General features: G+C 71.4%; 1 protein-coding gene across 1 annotated transcript; it reads left to right on the top strand.

Annotated features, from left to right (window-relative positions):
• The first annotated feature begins 4,416 nt into the window (after window positions 1-4,416).
• On the top strand, window positions 4,417-17,810 carry LOC142074542 (N-terminal kinase-like protein). The gene is given in 17 exon segments (XM_075135238.1): window positions 4,417-4,670; window positions 5,546-5,686; window positions 6,346-6,468; window positions 7,373-7,587; window positions 7,960-8,050; window positions 8,584-8,739; window positions 9,855-10,013; window positions 12,148-12,255; window positions 13,218-13,331; window positions 14,213-14,368; window positions 14,441-14,629; window positions 16,068-16,140; window positions 16,398-16,583; window positions 16,813-16,880; window positions 16,980-17,181; window positions 17,668-17,762; window positions 17,765-17,810. Coding segments are annotated over 17 exon segments (2,265 nt in total). The 5' UTR covers window positions 4,417-4,517; the 3' UTR covers window positions 17,801-17,810.
• The last annotated feature ends 332 nt before the right edge of the window (window positions 17,811-18,142 follow it).

The following is an 18,142-nucleotide window of genomic DNA, read 5'->3' as shown; positions in this document are numbered from 1 at the left end:
GAGGAGGAAATAGAGAAAAGAGAAGCGAAGCCAGTGGAAACTGGTGAAACCGGAGAAACTAAATTTATAAAAATGAAGGAAAAAGAAGCAGGAGCCGGAGGAAGGTGGAGAGAGGGAAGAGGCGAGAAAAGAGCCGGTGGAGCAGGAGGAAATTTTAAGGAATTTAAGGAAAAAAACCCCAAACCGGAGCCGGAGCTGGTGGGGCTGGAGGAGGAACTGGCCGGAGGCGGCAGCTGGGTGAGGCCCTTCCCCCCGCTCGTTTTGGGGGGATTCGGGGGGTTTTGGGGGGAGGGGGGGCTCTTGTCGTTGCAGGCGCCGCGGCCGTCGCCCCCACTCCCCCCTTTTTTCTATAAAAACCCCAAGAAACGGGGAAAAATCCCCCCAAACCCCACTCCAGCATCACCAGGCTCCGGCTGTAGCGCTCCGTAGGTCCCGCCTGTCGCCGCAGAGTAAGTGATGAAAAATCTCTTCTTTTTCCCCCAAAAAGGCGACGCGCGGGAGGGGACGGCCGAAACTCTCTGGAAAAGGGGAAAACAGGAAAAAACATGGTTGTTTTTGTGGGGGCGGGGGGTGTGTTTGTCTCGAGTGTTTTTCCCCCCTCAGGAAGGCAGCAAAACGCAGGAAAAAAAAAAGGCAAATAACGGTGAGAAAAATGCCAAGGAAAAATAAAAAGAGACCCCGGGTCTCAGGATTTTACCAAAAAAGGCAAATCCGCACCCAAAGCGCACTCAGGAGCTTTTCTGCAGGGATCTTTGAGGATAAAAACACTGATTTGATTAATGTGGAGCCGGTCAGAAGTAAGATTTTCATTTAATTTGGGTTTTTTGGGGCGTTTCCATTGGTTTCTGGCTGGTGGAGCTGGGTCAGGGTCCGGCCCGAGGGCGTGGGGGGGGCGGCGCGTTTTGGGCTTGTTTCCGGCCTTTCCGCAGATGCAGAGGTAGGAGGCAGCTTGGAAGAAAAGCCGCTTTTTTCCCCCAAAACGGAACTGGAAAATCAGGATTGCGGCTCGTGCCGAGCGTCCCCAGGAGCTTCCCTTAGGAAAAAATAACGTAAAAAACCCCCCAAACTCCCCCAAAACGCTCGGCGGGGGAGGGGGACGGAGCCGGGCGGGGGGGTGCAATAATTGTATTTTCAGGTTTTCTCCATAAGCAGCAGCAGGATGATTAAATTTAGGCTTTTTCCCCCAAAACGAGCTGTAAGTGTAGGAGTGAGCGAGGGGGGAGCAAAAAAAATTGAGGCAAAAACCCCCAAATCGCTTCATCTGCGACGGTGGCAAGTACCCTCGGCGCGCCCCCAACCCCCCTTCACCAAAATCGCCCGGTTTGGGGTCGGGGGGGAGGAGCTGCGGATTTGGGGCGTTTCCGGCCGTTTTCGGTGTCGCGGGGGTGTCGGGGCGCGGTTGTACCGGTGGGGGGAGCACTGGGTCCCCCCAAATGCGCCGCGTGGCATGTTTGCGCCCCCCCAACCCCGTCACCCTCCCTCCTGGCGCGGAGCGATGCGAAAAACGATGGGTTTTATGGATAAATGCGAAAAAACGGGCTTTTTTTACCGCTTTTACCCCAAAAGGTGGCTGACGGGGCGGGGGGGGCTGTGTCTCGCAGGTGTTTTTTCCAGACCCCCCGGCCGGCGCCCGCACCCGCCGCTCCTGCGCCTCCGACTGTAAAGCCGAGGATTCGTAGCCTCAAGCCGCCAGATCGGGGCAAAAAAGCCCCCAAAAGGGTCTGCAGAGACACGTAGGGATTGAGAAAAAAAAAAAAAAAAGGGTATTTCTGCTGCTTTCACCCCAAAAAGTGGGAAATTCCGGCCGGATTTGGGCGCCATGGGGGCGGCGCAGTTTCACCCCGGGCGGGTTTTGCCGCTTTCCCCCCCCAGATCCCCAAATGTGAAAACAAAAAAACCCCAAAAAGGCCAAAACTGCCCTGAAACGTGCAGCGAGTGCCGTTGGCCGGGCCCAGCCCCCAAACTGGGATTTGTAGTGAAAAACGTGGGGTTTTTAAAAAAAAAAAAAAAAAGCTTAGTCAGCGCTTTCGCATGTTGCCTGGGGAGGGGGGAGGCTTTTTTTAACCTTTTTCCCAGGTTTTTTCCCCGAAACGATAGGAGTGAGGAGAAGCCGCAGAATTTTTTGGGGTAGGGAAGAGCTCGGTCGCTCCGGCTGCTCCGGCTGTTGTTCCCGGTGTTGTTCCGATCGTTGTTGTTGTTGTTGTTGTTGTTCTTTCTCTCCCCTCCCCCGCTCTCCCCCCCGCCCTCGACGCAGCGACAGTGCCTAAAACGGTCTCGATCCGCCCCAAAATGGACCATTGGGTACCAAAAATGACTAAAAACTAGAAATGCCCCCCAAAATAAGAGGCAGGAAAGGTGAGCGAGCGGAGTAAGTACCGGCGGGGCCCCTCCACGCCCGGGACGCACCCGACCCAAAATCCCGCTTTCTGAGCCCATTTTGCGCCCGGGATGCGAGCCCGACCCAAAATCCCGCTTTCTGAGCCCATTTTGCGCCCGGGACACATGCGCGACCCAAAATCCCGCTTTCTGAGCCCATTTTGCGCCCGGGACACATGCGCGACCCAAAATTCCGCTTTCTGAGCCCATTTTGCGCCCGGGATGCGAGCCCGACCCAAAATCCTGCTTTCTAAGCCCGTTTTGCAATGGGGACGCATGCCCAACCCAAAATCCCGCTTTCTGAGCCCGTTTTGCGCCCGGGATGCGAGCCCCACCCAAAATCCCGCTTTCTGAGCCCATTTCGCGTCCGGGACGCATGCCCGACCCAAAATGCTGCTTTCTGAACCCATTTCGCGCCCGGGACGTGTGCCTGACCACCCCCCCTTTCTGAGCCCGTTTTGCGCCGGGGAAGCGCCCCGGCCCCAACCCCTCACTTCTTTTAGTTAAACCCCCCCAAACCACCCCCCCCCCCCCAAAAAAGCCCCCCGGGGAGGCCCCGCCCCCAGGTTGCTTTTTTGGGGCAGTTTCCTGCTTTTCTGGCAGTTCGGGGGCGCGGCCCCCGGCCGCCGGCGGGGCGGAGCTGCGGGGTGGTGCTGGTTTGGGGCGCAGGACGCGCGGCCCCGAGGTTTTTCTTTTCCTGAGAGAACGCCGTTGTCTCAGGTTTTGCTTTTTCTCCTCCGCACCCAAAAAGGCCAAAAAAAAGCAAAAGGCGCCGGTGGGGGCACCCCCGGGGACCCCCCCGGGGCGGGGTTCGACCCCCCGCGGCGCCCGCTGCCGGCCTGGCTCCTCCTGTCGCGACGGGGACCCCTGTTTCTCGAGGGCCCCCGCCTTGCTTTGGGGACCCCCCCGTATCGTGACAGGGACCCCCATATCGTGATAGGGACCCCTGTATCGCGACAGCACCCCTGTTTCTCTAGGGCCCCCGCCTTGCTTCGGGGAACCCACGATGTGGGGATGAGGCGACCCCGTGTCATGACAGGGACCCCACATGGCCACGGGGGCCCCTTTTTGCAGTAGGGACCCCCCATATCGCGACAGGGACCCCATATCGCGAGAGGGCCCCTCTGTTTCTCTAGGGCCCCCACTTTGCTTTGGGGAACCCACGACACGGGGATGGGGTGATCCTGCGTCGTGACGGGAGCCCCATATCGTGACGGGGGCCCCATGGCTCTTCGAGAACTCCATACCACGGCAGGAACCCCTGCCTGAAGAGCAATATCGTGATGGGAACCCTGTATCGCGACAGAGACCCTATATCATGACGCGGACCCCGTGGTGCTTCGAGGACTCCGTACCATGACGGGGACCCCATATGGCTTTGAAGACGCCACGTCACGACAGACCCCATATCGTGACAGGGGCCCCGTATCGCGACGGGGACCCCCGTTGACCAATAAACCTGCTGAGACCTGACCGGCCTCGTGTCGTCCCTGGTGCTGGGGGGGGGCGGGGGCGGGGATGACGCGGGGGGCGACGTCACGGGGCTGTGACACCGCCGGCCTGTCGCTGAGACCCGCTACAACGTCAGTGTCCGTTCCCTGTGACGTCACTGCCTGTTCCTGCCAGGCTGGCGGCCTGTTGGTGACGCCACTGCCGCGTGTCCCTCACGCCCCCCTCCCCGGCCCCGCCCCTCGCCCCTCCCCGGCCCCAGAGGCTCCGTCTCTGACTCCTTCCTCGGCTCCGCCCCTTCCCCGGCCCCTCCCCTCGCTCCTCCCCTTCCCCGCGCGGCTCCGCCCCTGACTCCACCCCCGCCTCCCGGTGGCGGCCTCGTCCGTGACTCCACCCCCGTCTCCCGCTCGCGGCCCCGCCCCGGCTCCACCCCCGTCCCCCAGGCTCCTCCCCAGGCCCCACCCCCGCCCCAGGCACCTCCCCCGGCCCCACCCCCGCCCCAGGCTCCTCCCCAGGCCCCACCCCCGCCCCAGGCTCCTCCCCAGGCTCCACCCCCGCTCCAGGTCCCGCCCCCTGGTCCGCCACCGGATCCTCCCGCCCGGCGCCGCCGCCGCCTCCTCCGGGCCCGCTCCGGCCTCGGCCCCCCGGACCCCCGGGACCCCCCGGGCCCGCCGGGCCCCCCGGCCCCCGCGATGTGGCTCTTCTCCCGGGACCCGGTGCGGGATTTCCCCTTCGAGCTGGGCCCGCCCGACACCGACCCGGACCTGGACCCGGACCCGGACCCGGCCCCGGCGGCGGACGCGGCCCCGGCCCCGCTCTGGCGGCTGCTGCGGGGGCGGCGAAAGGTGGGGGCGTCGCGTCCACGTCGTGTCCCCAGGGCCCCCCGGTCCCCCTCCCCGGGTCCCCGCCGTGTCCCCGTGTCCCCAGGGCCCCCTGCCCCGGCCCGAGCCCCATCTCCCCGTACCCCCCCAAGTCCCCAAGTCCCCCTGCCCCCACCCCCATCCCCAAGTCCCCCATCCCCATGTCCCCATGTCCCCCCTGTCCCCCTGCCCCATGTCCCCATGTCCCCCCTGTCCCCCTGCCCCATGTCCCCACGTCCCCCCATGTCCCCCATCCCCATGTCCCCATGTCCCCCCCTGTCCCCCTGCCCCAAGTCTCCCTGCCCCATGTCCCCATGTCCCCCCCTGTCCCCCTGCCCCAAGTCCCCCTGCCCCAAGTCCCCCTGCCCCATGTCCCCCCCTGTCCCCCTGTCCCAAGTCCCCCTGCCCCATGTCCCCCCCGTCCCCCTGCCCCATGTCCCCATGTCCCCCCCGTCCCCCTGCCCCATGTCCCCATGTCCCCCCATGTCCCCCATCCCCATGTCCCCATGTCCCCCCCTGTCCCCCTGCCCCAAGTCCCCCTGCCCCATGTCCCCATGTCCCCATGTCCCCATGTCCCCCGCTGTCCCCCATCCCCAGCCCATGTCCCCCGCTGTCCCCCTGCCCCATGTCCCCATGTCCCCCCTGTCCCCCTGCCCCATGTCCCCATGTCCCCCCCTGTCCCCCTGTCCCAAGTCCCCCTGCCCCATGTCCCCATGTCCCCCCATGTCCCCCTGCCCCATGTCCCCCCTGTCCCCCTGCCCCAAGTCCCCCCGCGTCCCCCTGCCCCCCCACGTCCCCCTGCCCCCCCGTGTCCCCCCACGCCCCCCGCGCCCCGTCTCCACGGTGTCCCCGTGTCCCAGGCGGACGGGGCGCCGGTGTCGGTGTTCGCCCACAGCCTGGGGACGGGGGACGCGGCCGCCACCCCCCTGGCCCGGGCGGCCCTGCGGCGCCTGCGCAGCCTGCGGCACCCCAGCGTCCTGGGCTACCTCGACAGCCTGGAGGTGACCTGGGGGGGACGGGGGAGGGCAGGGACATAGGGGCAGGGCACAGGAACGGGGGGACACAGAGACGGGGGGATGTGGGGGTACAGGGGGATGTGGGGGACACGAGGGGAGAGGGGGACGGGGGGAGACGTGGGGGTGCTGTAGGGGTGCAGGGGGACATGGGAGGACACGGGGACATGGGGGGGACATGGGGATGTGGGGGGATGTGGGAGGATGTGGGGGGGATACAAGGGGACACTGGGGGGCGCGGGGCGTATGAGGGGGACACGGGGATGTGGGGGGATGCGAGGACAGCGTGAGGATGCAGAGGGACATGGGGGGACAGGGGGACGTGGGAGGACATGGGGGTACATGGGGACATGGGGGGATGTGGGGGGACAAGGGAGAGGGGGACGTGGGGGGACATGGGAACATGGGGGGGACGAGGGGGGACGGGGGGACATGGGGAGATGTGGGGGGGATACAAGGGGACACGGGGGACAGGGATACGGGGGGACGCGGGGGGACACGTGGATGTGGGGGGACCCGGGAGGATGCGGGGACAGTGGGGGGACAGGGTGGCATGGGGGGTGTGGGGGGACGCGTGGGGCCGTGGGGGGACCCGGGGGGACGCGGTGACGCGTGGGGTGCGTGTGGTGACGTCCGGGCCCCCCCAGACGGAGCAGTGCCTGTACCTGGTGACGGAGGCGGTGACGCCGCTGCGCCGGCACCTGCGGCTGCGGCCCCCGACGGGCGACCTGGGGGAGCAGGAGGTGGCCTGGGGGCTGCACCAGCTCCTGGTGAGGGGCGGGGGGGCCCTGGGATCCGGGGGGGCCCTGGGATCCAGGGGGGGACCCAGGGATGGGGGGGGGCCCAGGGGATCATGGGGGGACCCTGGGATCGGGGAGGGACCCAGGGATCTGGGGGAGACCCAGGCATTCAGGGGGACCCTGGGACGTGGGGGGGACCCAGGTGTTTGGGGGAACTCAGGGATCTGGGGGGGACCCAGGGATCTGGGGGGGATCCTGGGATCTGGGGGGGACCCAGGCATTCGGGGGGACCCTAGGATGTGAGGGGGACCCAGGGATCTGAGGGAGGAACCAGGGATCTAGGGGGGACCCTGGGATCTGGGGGGGGACCCAGGGATCTGGAGGGGATCCTGGGATCTGGGGGGGATCCAGGCATTCGGGGGGACCCTGGGATGTGGGGGGGACCCAGGTGTTTGGGGGAACTCAGGGATCTGGGGGGACCCAGGGATCTGGGGGGGACCCAGGGATCTGGAGGGGATCCTGGGATCTGGGGGGGACCCAGGGATCTGGGGGGGACCCAGGCATTCGGGGGGACCCTGGGATGGGGGGGACCCAGGGATCTGGGGGAGACCCAGGGATCTGGGGGAGACCCAGGCATTCAGGGGCACCCTGGGATGTGGGGGGAACCCAGGTGTTTGGGGGGACCCAGGAATCTGGGGGGGACCCAGGCATCCGGGGGGACCCTGGGATGGGGGGGGACCCAGGGATCTGGGGGGGGACCCAGGGATCTGGGGGGGATCCTGGGATCTGGGGGAGACCCAGGCATTCGGGGGGACCCTGGGATGGGGGGACCCAGGTGTTCGGGGGGACTCAGACGTTCGGGGGGGGACCCAGGCGCCCGGGGGGGTCCCCCATCGCCCGGGGGGTCCCCGATCCCGGCTGGGTGCTCCCCCAGACGGCGCTGTCCTTCCTGGGGGGCTCGGGGCTGGTGCACCACGCGCTGGGGCTGGACGCCGTCTTCGTCGACCCGGGGGGCGACTGGAAGCTGGGGGGGCTGGAGCGGGTGGCGGCCGCCAGCGAGGGGGTCCCCCCCCGGCCCCCCGGCGTCCCCCCCCAGCCCCAGGACCCCCCCGAGCTCAGCGACTCCTCCCGAGGGCAGGGTGAGCCCTGGTGAGTGATGGGGGGACGTGGGGGGGCAGGGGGACACGGGGGGTCATGGGGGGACACGGGGGGGGACCTGGGGCCTGGGGGGGACATGGGGCCTGGGGGGGACATGGGGACGTGGGGGGTCATGGAGGGGACACGGGGTCATGGGGACATGTGGGCTCATGGGGGGACGTGGGGGGTGGTGGGGGGACATGGGGGACACAATGGGGGGACACGGGACAGCATGGGGGGGCACAGAGGGTCCTGGGGGGGGACACGAGGCCTGGGGAGGGACATGGGGGGCACGGGGCTGGGGGGAGGCAGCCGTGGGGGGCTCGGGGGGGACGGAGGGGAGCGGGGGTCCCCGCGTCCCCGCGCTGCCACGGCTGTCCCCAGGGCGGGGGACATGTGGCGCCTGGGCTGCCTCATCTGGGAGGTCTTCAACGGGCCCCTCCCCCGGCCCGGCGCCCTGCGCAGCTTCGGCAAGGTCAGGCCGGCAGCGGGGTCCCCCCCACCTGGATCCCCCAAAATCCTGGGTCCCCCAAAACGCCTGGGTCCCCCTGGACACCTGGGGTCCCCCCCCAGGGTCCCCCAAAACACCTGGGTCCCCCCTGGGTCCCTGGGCCCCTCCCGCCCAACAGGGTCCCCCAAAACACCTGGGTTCCCCCAGACACCTGGGGTCCCTCCCACCCAACAGGGTCCCCCAAAACACCTGGGTCCCCCCTGGGTGCCAGGGCCCCCCACACCACTGGGTCCCTCCCGCCCAGGGTCCCCCAAAACACCTGGGTCCCCTCTGGACACCTGGGGTCCCCCCCCAGGGTCCCCCAAAACACCTGGGTCCCCCCTGGGTCCCTGGCCCCCCCCCCCCCCAGGGTTCCCCAAAACACCTGGGTCTCCCCTGGGTCCCCCCTGGGTCCCTGGCCCCCCCACACCACCGGGTCCCCCCCGGGTGCCTGCCCCCCCCCCCGCCGGGTCCCCCCCGAGGCCGGGGTCCCCCTGACCCCCGTCCCCCGTCCCCAGCTGCCGGCGGGGCTGGTCCCCCCCTTCTGCGAGCTGGTGGCCGCGGAGCCCTCGGCGCGGCCGGGGCCGGGGCAGCTCCTGCAGCGCCTGCAGCGCCCGGGGGCCTTCCTCGCCTGCCCCCTCGTCCACACCGGCCTCTTCCTCGAGCAGTTCCAGGTCTGTGGCACCGGCCCCGTCGTCATCCTCGTCTGCGTCACTGTCCCCCCATCGTCATCCTCCTCCCCGTCCCCTCGTCCCCATCCCCGTCCCTCCATCCTCATCCCCGTCCCCTCCTCCCCGTCCTCATCCTCGGTGCCCCATCCCTGTCCCCTCCATCCCTGTCCTCTCTCTGTCCCCTCCGTCCCTGTTCCCTCCATCCCTGTCCCCGTCCCTGTCCCCATCCCTGTCCCTCCATCCCCGTCCCCTCATCCCCATCCTCATCCTCGGTGCCCCAGCTTTGTCCCCATCCCTGTCCCCATCCCTGTCCCTCCATCCTCATCCTCATCTTCATCCCTGTCCCCTTCTCCCCATCTTTATCCTCGGTGCCCCGGCTTTGTCCCCCTCCCTGTCCCCATCCCTGTCCCCATCCCTGTCCCTCCATCCTCATCCTCATCTTCATCCCTGTCCCCTTCTCCCCATCTTTATCCTCGGTGCCCCGGCTTTGTCCCCATCCCTGTCCCCATCCCTGTCCCCATCCCTGTCTTCTCCATCCCTGTCCCCATCCCTGTCCCTCCATCCTCATCCTCATCTTCATCCCTGTCCCCTTCTCCCCATCTTTATCCTCGGTGCCCTGGCTTTGTCCCCATCCCTGTCCCCATCCCTGTTCCTCCATCCTCATCCTCATCTTCATCCCTGTCCCCTTCTCCCCATCTTTATCCTCGGTGCCCCGGCTTTGTCCCCATCCCTGTCCCTGTTCCTGTTCCTCCATCCTCATCCTCGTCTTCATCCCTGTCCCCTTCTCCCCATCTTTATCCTCGGTGCCCCGGCTTTGTCCCCATCTCTGTCCCCATCCCTGTCCCCATCCCTGTCTTCTCCATCCCTGTCCCCATCCCTGTTCCTCCATCCTCATCCTCATCTTCATCCCTGTCCCCTTCTCCCCATCTTTATCCTCGGTGCCCTGGCTTTGTCCCCATCCCTGTCCCCATCCCTGTCCCCTCCATCCCTGTCCCATCCCTATCTCCCCCATCCCTGTCCCACCCATCCCTGTCCCCATCCCCGTCCCCCTCATCCCTGTCCCCTCCCCGCGCCCCCGCCCCCCGGCCCAGCCCCGTCCCCTGACGCCCCCCCCGCAGGTGCGGGACCCCTCGGAGCGCCGGGCCTTCCTGCAGGAGCTCGGCGCCCGCCTGGAGGCGCTGCCCGGCCCCTTCCGGCGCCACAAGCTGCTGCCCCGGCTGCTGGCGGCCCTGCGCTTCGGCAGCGCCGACGCCAGCGCCCTGCCGCCCCTGCTCAAGGTGGGGTCCCCCCCTGTGCCCCCCAGCGCCCTGCCGCCCCTGCTCAAGGTGGGGTCCCCCCCTGTGCCCCCCAGCGCCCTGCCGCCCCTGCTCAAGGTGGGGTCCCCCCCTGCACCCCCCGCGCCCTGCCGCCCCTGCTCAAGGTGGGGTCCCCCCCTGTGCCCCCCTGCACCCCCCGCCAGCGCCCTGCCGCCCCTGCTCAAGGTGGGGTCCCCCCCGTGCCCCCCGCCAGCGCCCTGCCGCCCCTGCTCAAGGTGGGGTCCCCCCCTGTGCCCCCCGCCAGCGCCCTGCCGCCCCTGCTCAAGGTGGGGTCCCCCCCGTGCCCCCCGCCAGCGCCCTGCCGCCCCTGCTCAAGGTGGGGTCCCCCCCTGTGCCCCCCGCCAGCGCCCTGCCGCCCCTGCTCAAGGTGGGGTCCCCCCCGTGCCCCCCGCCAGCGCCCTGCCGCCCCTGCTCAAGGTGGGGTCCCCCCCCTGCACCCCCCGCGCCCTGCCGCCCCTGCTCAAGGTGGGGTCCCCCCCTGTGCCCCCCGCGCCCCCCGCCAGCGCCCTGCCGCCCCTGCTCAAGGTGGGGTCCCCCCCGTGCCCCCCGCCAGCGCCCTGCCGCCCCTGCTCAAGGTGGGGTCCCCCCCTGTGCCCCCCGCCAGCGCCCTGCCGCCCCTGCTCAAGGTGGGGTCCCCCCCGTGCCCCCCGCCAGCGCCCTGCCGCCCCTGCTCAAGGTGGGGTCCCCCCCTGTGCCCCCCGCCAGCGCCCTGCCGCCCCTGCTCAAGGTGGGGTCCCCCCCGTGCCCCCCGCCAGCGCCCTGCCGCCCCTGCTCAAGGTGGGGTCCCCCCCCTGCACCCCCCGCGCCCTGCCGCCCCTGCTCAAGGTGGGGTCCCCCCCCTGCACCCCCCGCCAGCGCCCTGCCGCCCCTGCTCAAGGTGGGGTCCCCCCCTGCACCCCCCGCCAGCGCCCTGCCGCCCCTGCTCAAGGTGGGGTCCCCCCCTGCACCCCCCGCCAGCGCCCTGCCGCCCCTGCTCAAGGTGGGGTCCCCCCCTGCACCCCCCGCCAGCGCCCTGCCGCCCCTGCTCAAGGTGGGGTCCCCCCCTGTGCCCCCCGCGCCCCCCGCCAGCGCCCTGCCGCCCCTGCTCAAGGTGGGGTCCCCCCCCTGCACCCCCCGCCAGCGCCCTGCCGCCCCTGCTCAAGGTGGGGTCCCCCCCTGCACCCCGCGCCCCCCGCCAGCGCCCTGCCGCCCCTGCTCAAGGTGGGGTCCCCCCCGTGCCCCCCGCCAGCGCCCTGCCGCCCCTGCTCAAGGTGGGGTCCCCCCCTGTGCCCCCCGCCAGCGCCCTGCCGCCCCTGCTCAAGGTGGGGTCCCCCCCGTGCCCCCCGCCAGCGCCCTGCCGCCCCTGCTCAAGGTGGGGTCCCCCCCTGCACCCCCCGCCAGCGCCCTGCCGCCCCTGCTCAAGGTGGGGTCCCCCCCTGCACCCCCCGCCAGCGCCCTGCCGCCCCTGCTCAAGGTGGGGTCCCCCCCTGCACCCCGCGCCCTGCCGCCCCTGCTCAAGGTGGGGTCCCCCCCTGCACCCCGCGCCCTGCCGCCCCTGCTCAAGGTGGGGTCCCCCCCTGCACCCTGCGCCCTGCCGCCCCTGCTCAAGGTGGGGTCCCCCCTGCACCCCCCGCCAGCGCCCTGCCGCCCCTGCTCAAGGTGGGGTCCCCCCCCTGCACCCCCCACCAGCGCCCTGCCGCCCCTGCTCAAGGTGGGGTCCCCCCCTGCACCCCGCGCCCCCCGCCAGCGCCCTGCCGCCCCTGCTCAAGGTGGGGTCCCCCCCCTGCACCCCGCGCCCTGCCGCCCCTGCTCAAGGTGGGGTCCCCCCGCGCCCCCCGCCAGCGCCCTGCCGCCCCTGCTCAAGGTGGGGTCCCCCCCTGCACCCCCCGCCCTGCCGCCCCTGCTCAAGGTGGGGTCCCCCCCTGCACCCCGCGCCCTGCCGCCCCTGCTCAAGGTGGGGTCCCCCCCTGTGCCCCCCGCGCCCCCCGCCAGCGCCCTGCCGCCCCTGCTCAAGGTGGGGTCCCCCCCCTGCACCCCGCCAGCGCCCTGCCGCCCCTGCTCAAGGTGGGTCCCCCCGCGCCCCGCGGGCCCCCCGTCACCCGCCGCCCGCCCGCAGGTGGCGAAGGCGCTGGACCCCCCCGAGTACCAGGAGCGCATCGTCCCCGTCATCGTGCGCCTCTTCTCCTCCCCGGAGCGGGCGCTGCGCCTGCAGCTGCTGCAGCAGGTGGGGCGGGGGCACGAAGGGGGTCCCTGTCCCGGGGGGGCAACATGGGGGTCCTTGTCCCGGGGGGGGCAACATGGGGGGCTTGTGCCGGGGGGGGCGAATGGGGGTCCCTGTCCCGGGGGGGGCAACATGGGGGGCTTGTCCCTGGGGGGGGCAATGGGGGGGCTTGTGCCGGGGGGGGGCACGAATGGGGGGGCTTGTGCCGGGGGGGGGCATAAATGGGGGTCCTTGTGCCTGGGGGGGGGCAAGGGGGGCTTGTGCGGGGGGGGCATAAATGGGGGGGCTTGTCCCTGGGGGAGGCAACACGGGGGGCCTTGTGCCTGGGGGGGGCAATGGGGGGGCTTGTGCCGGGGGGGGGGGCACGAATGGGGGGGCTTATGCCTAGGGGGGCACGAATGGGGGGTCCTTGTCCCTGGGGGGTGCAAAATGGGGGGTCCCTGTCCCTGGGGGGGGCAAAATGGGGGGGCTTGTGCCTGGGGGGGGCAACATGGGGGGGCTTGTGCCTGGGGGGGCCCAAATGGGGGGGGCTTGTGCCTGGGGGGGCAAGTGGGGGGTCCTTGTCCCTGGGGGGTGCAACATGGGGGGCTTGTGCCTGGGGGGGGCAACATGGGGGGGCTTGTGCCGGGGAGGGGGCACGAATGGGGGGCTTATGCCTAGGGGGGCACGAATGGGGGGTCCTTGTCCCTGGGGGGTGCAAAATGGGGGTCCCTGTCCCTGGGGGGGGCAAAATGGGGGGGCTTGTCCCTGGGGGGGGCAACATGGGGGGCTTGTGCCTGGGAGGGGCAATGGGGGGGCTTGTGCCGGGGGGGGCCCGAATGGGGGTGCTTGTCCCTGGGGGAGCACAGATGGGGGGGTCCTCGTCCCTGGGGGGCCCGGGTGCCGGGGTCCTCCCCTGGCAGCCCCGGGTGCTGTGGGCGGGCGGGGGGGCCGGGGCCCCCCGGCGGGGGCTGACCCCCCCCCAGCTGGAGGAGTACGTGGAGTTCCTGCCCGAGGCCACGGTGGAGGCCCAGATCTTCCCCCACGTCGCCCACGGCTTCCTCGACACCAACCCCGCCATCCGCGAGCAGACCGTCAAGGTGGGCGCCCCCCCGGGGGACCCCCCAGAGCCCTGGGCCCCCCCAAACCCCTGGGCCCCCCCAAACCCCTGGGTGCCCCAAACTCCTGGGTCCCTCTGGACGCCTGGGTCCCCCCCGAGCCCCTGGGCCCCCCCAAACCCCTGGGTGCTCTCAAATATCTGGGTCCCCTGAGCCCCTGGGTCCCCCCCAAACCCCTGGGTCCCCCCCAAACCCCTGTGTCCCCCAAACTCCTGGGTGCTCCCTGAGCCCCTGTGTCCCCCAAACCCCTGTGTCCCCCAAACCCCTGGGTGCCCCAAACTCCTGGGTCCCTCTGGACGCCTGGGTCCCCCCCGAGCCCCTGGGCCCCCCCAAACCCCTGGGTGCCCTCAAATATCTGGGTCCCCTGAGCCCCTGGGTCCCCCCCAAACCCCTGTGTCCCCCCAAACCCCTGTGTCCCCCAAACCCCTGTGTCCCCCAAATATCAGAGTCCCCTGAGCCCCTGGGCCCCCCCAAACCCCTGGGTCCCCCAAACTCCTGGGTCCCTCTGGACGCCTGGGTCCCCCCCGAGCCCCTGGGCCCCCCCAAACCCCTGTGTCCCCCAAACTCCTGGGTGCCCCCTGGGTCCCCCCCAAACCCCTGTGTCCCCCAAATATCAGGGTCCCCTGAGCCCCTGGGTCCCCCCCAAACCCCTGTGTCCCCCAAACTCTTGGGTGCCCCCTGAGCCCCTGTGTCCCCCAAACCCCTGTGTCCCCCAAACTCCTGGGTGCCCCCTGGGTCCCCCCCAAACCCCTGTGTCCCCCAGATATCAGGGTCCCCTGAGCCCCTGGGTCCCCCCAAACCCCCGTGTCCCCCCACATATCCGGGTGCCCCCTGACCCCCCGGGTCCCCCCCCGCCCCCGCAGTCGATGGTGCTGCTGGCACCCAAGCTGGGGGAGGGGCTGCGGGGCCGGGAGCTGCCGCGGCTGCTGCTGCGGGTGCAGGCGGGCGACGCGCTGGGACCCCTGCGCTGCAACGCCACCCTCTGCCTGGGGCGCCTGGGCCCCCTCCTGCCCCCCCAGGTGAGCGCCCGCCCCCCGCCCCCCGCCCCCCGCCCGCCCCCGCGCCCCCCGCCTCACTCTGCCCCCCCCCAGACCCGGCAGCGGGTGCTGGCCCCCGCCCTGGCGCGGGCGACGCGGGACCCCTTCGCCCCGGCGCGGGCGGCCGCCGTCGCCGCCTTCGCCGCCACCCACGGGTGCTACTCGCCCCAGGAGTGCGCGGGGAGGGTGCTGCCCGCCCTCTGCGGGCTCACCGCAGACCCCCACCCCGGCGTGCGCCAGCAGGTGGGGCGGGGGCCGGGCGGGGCTGGGGGGGCCGTCGCAGTGGGGGTGCTGGGGGGGGGGTTTGGGTGCTGGGGGTCCTGTCGCAGTGGGGGTGCTGGGGGGGGCTCTGGGTGCTGGGGGGCCCGTTGCAATGGGGGTGCTGGGGGGCTCTGGGTGCTGGGGGTCCCGTTGCAATGGGGGTGCTGGGGGGGGCTCTGGGTGCTGGGGGGCCCATTGCAATGGGGGTGCTGGGGGGGGGGTTTGGGTGCTGGGGGTCCTGTCGCAGTGGGGGTGCTGGGGGGGGCTCTGGGTGCTGGGGGGCCCGTCGCAAGGGGGTGCTGGGGGGTTTGGGTGCTGGGGGTCCCGTCGCAATGGGGGTGCTGGGGGGGGGCTCTGGGTGCTGGGGGTCCCATTGCAATGGGGGTGCTGGGGGGGGGCTCTGGGTGCTGGGGTCCCATTGCAATGGGGGTGCTGGGGGGGGGCTCTGGGTGCTGGGGGTCCTGTCGCAAGGGGGTGCTGGGGGGTTTGGGTGCTGGGGGTCCCGTCGCAATGGGGGTGCTGGGGGGGGGCTCTGGGTGCTGGGGGTCCTGTCGCAATGGGGGTGCTGGGGGGGGCTCTGGGTGCTGGGGGTCCCATTGCAATGGGGGTGCTGGGGGGGGCTCTGGGTGCTGGGGGGCCCATTGCAATGGGGGTGCTGGGGGGGGCTCTGGGTGCTGGGGGTCCCATTGCAATGGGGGTGCTGGGGGGGGCTCTGGGTGCTGGGGGGCCCATTGCAATGGGGGTGCTGGGGGGGCTCTGGGTGCTGGGGGGCCGTCGCAATGGGGGTGCTGGGGGGCTCTGGGTGCTGGGGGGCCCGTCGCAATGGGGGTGCTGGGGGGGGTTTGGGTGCTGGGGGGCCAGTTGCAATGGGGGTGCTGGGGGGGGGCTCTGGGTGCTGGGGGGCCCATTGCAATGGGGGTGCTGGGGGGGGCTCTGGGTGCTGGGGGTCCCATTGCAATGGGGGTGCTGGGGGGGGCTCTGGGTGCTGGGGGGCCCGTCGCAATGGGGGTGCTGGGGGGGGTTTGGGTGCTGGGGGGCCAGTTGCAATGGGGGTGCTGGGGGGGGGCTCTGGGTGCTGGGGGGCCCATTGCAATGGGGGTGCTGGGGGGTTCTGGGTGCTGGGGGTCCCATTGCAATGGGGTGCTGGGGGGCTCTGGGTGCTGGGGGGCCAGTTGCAATGGGGGTGCTGGGGGGTTTGGGTGCTGGGGGTCCCGTCGCAATGGGGGTGCTGGGGGGGTCTCTGGGTGCTGGGGGTCTCGTTGCAGGGGTGCTGGGGGTCTGGGTGCTCATGCAATGGCTGCTGGGGGGGGTCCCATTGCTGGGGGTCTGGGTGCTGGGGGGGGGGGGTCACTAGGCCTGGAGGAGTCTCCTGTCTTTCGGGGGGGTCCCTCACTGTCGGGCCCCCCCCGGCTCCCCCCAGGCTTTCCGGGCGATCCGCAGCTTCCTGGATCAGCTGGAGGCGGCCGCCGAATCGGGGGGGGCCCTGGAGGGGGGTGAGAGAATGGGGGGGCCGGGGAGGGGGGAGACCCTGGGGGGGGGGCCAAGAATGGGGGGGCTGGTGGGGGGAAGGGGGGGGCTGGGGTAAGAAATGGGGGTCCTGGGGAGAGGGGGGAGGCTGGGGGGGAACAGGGATGGGGGGGACGTGGGGGGCTGCTGGGAGGGGGGCAGTAGGGGGTGACATGGGGACTCACATGGGGGTGGTTTGGGGGTGCCCCCCTGCCACCCCATGACCCCTCTCTCCCTCCCCCAGAGCCCCCCAGTGCAGCCGCCGCCCCGGGGGGCCCGGGGGGGGGTTCGGGGGGGCTGGGGGCCGCCGTGTCCTGGGCCGTCACCGGCGTCACCTCCCTGACGGCGCGGCTGATGGGGGCCGAGGCCGGGGCCCCCCCGCAGACCCCCCCACAGGCCCCCGCCGAGGGCCCCCTGGCCCCCCCCAAAGGTGAGTGTCCCCCAAACCCCCCCGGGACCCCTCAACCCCCCCCCAGTTCCAAAATGCCCTTTGGGTCCCTAACCCCCCCCCCCAAGGTCCCCCAAACCCCTCCTGGGGTCCCCAGTGCCCCCCCAGCCCCCCCCAACCCCCTCCATGGACCCCAACTCCCCCCCACGGGTCCCAGACCCCCTCCCACCCTTGGGCACCCCCTGACCCCCCACCTTTTTGTCCCCCCCAGAGCCCCCCCCCGAGGAGCCCCCCCTGGAGGACCCCGATGGGTGGGACGACGACTGGGGCAGCCTGGAGGTGAGTTGGGGGGGGGGTCACACTTGGGGGGGGGGTCATGGCTTGGGGGAGGGGCACAGTGTGACCCCCACTGTCCCCCCATGTGTGTGTCCCCCCCAGGACATGGAGCTGCCCCGGAGCCCCCCCGTGAGCAATGAGGAGGAAGAGGGGGCCCCCCCACAGTCCCCCGGACCCCCCCTGCCGGACCCCCCCCCCACTGCCCCTCCCCCAGCCAGGGGGGAGGAGGAGGGGGAGGGGGAGTGGGGGGTGGGGGGGGAGTGGGGCACCGAGGACGCCTGGGAGGCGCTGCCCAGCCAGCAGGGTGAGACCCCCCCCCCCCCCCCCCGGGACCCCCCAATGCCCCTCGGGACCTCCCCAGACTGCTGGGACCCCCCAATACCCCTTGGGACCCCCCCCAGACCGCTGGGACCTCCAAGGACCCCTAAGGACTCCTAAGAACCCCCTCCAGCCCCCCCGGGACCCCCCAGTGCCCCTCAGGACCCTCCCCAGCCCCCTGGAGCCCCCCGGGACCCCCCATAGACCCTACAGACCCCCAGGGACCCCCCCCCAGCCACCCCGGGACCCCCCCAGACCCCTCTGGGCCCCTCCCAACCCCCCTGGGGTACCCCCCACCTCCAAGGGACCCCCCCCAGGTCCCCTGGGACCCTCCAGGGTTCCCCATCTGCCTCACTGGGACCCCCCTCCCTCGGGGCTGCCCCTGTGGGGGGACCCCAGCCCCCCCCAGCCCCCCCGAACCCTCGTTTATGACCCCCCCGTGACCCCCCTGTGACCCCTGTGCCCCCCCCAGGCCCCGCCCCGGGCTCGGGCCGGCGGCAGCGGGAGCAGCAGCGGCGCCGGGAGCTGGAGGCCAAACGCCGGGGGGGGCCCCGGGGCCCCCCAAACCGGGCCCCCCCAAACTGGGGACCCGGAAACTCGACTGAGGGGGGCGGGGCGGGGGGCGGGGCGGGGGGCGGGGCAATAAACCCTCAGACGCGGGAGCGCCCCCGTGTGGTGATGGCGGGGAATCGGGGGGGGGCGGTCACGTGGGATGGAGCGTGGTCACGTGGGAGGGCGAGGTGTCACGTGGGAGGGCACGTGGCGGCGCATGGCCGCCGGGGAGGGCGCGAGAGGCGCGCGGCGGCGGCGGGAGGAGGTGGGGGGGGGCGGGGGGGCCGAGGGGGGGATAAAGGGGGGGGGATAAAGAGGGGGGCCATGGGGGGAAGGGGGGGCCATGGGGGGGATAAAGGGGGGGGAAGGGGGGGCCATGGGGGAAGGGGGGGCCA

This window comes from Calonectris borealis, chromosome 37 (genome assembly GCF_964195595.1).
Source record: "Calonectris borealis chromosome 37, bCalBor7.hap1.2, whole genome shotgun sequence".
NCBI classification, from domain to species: domain Eukaryota; kingdom Metazoa; phylum Chordata; class Aves; order Procellariiformes; family Procellariidae; genus Calonectris; species Calonectris borealis.
The sequence above is the reverse complement of the archived record's forward strand: the minus strand, read 5'-3'. Positions and strand labels throughout refer to the sequence as shown.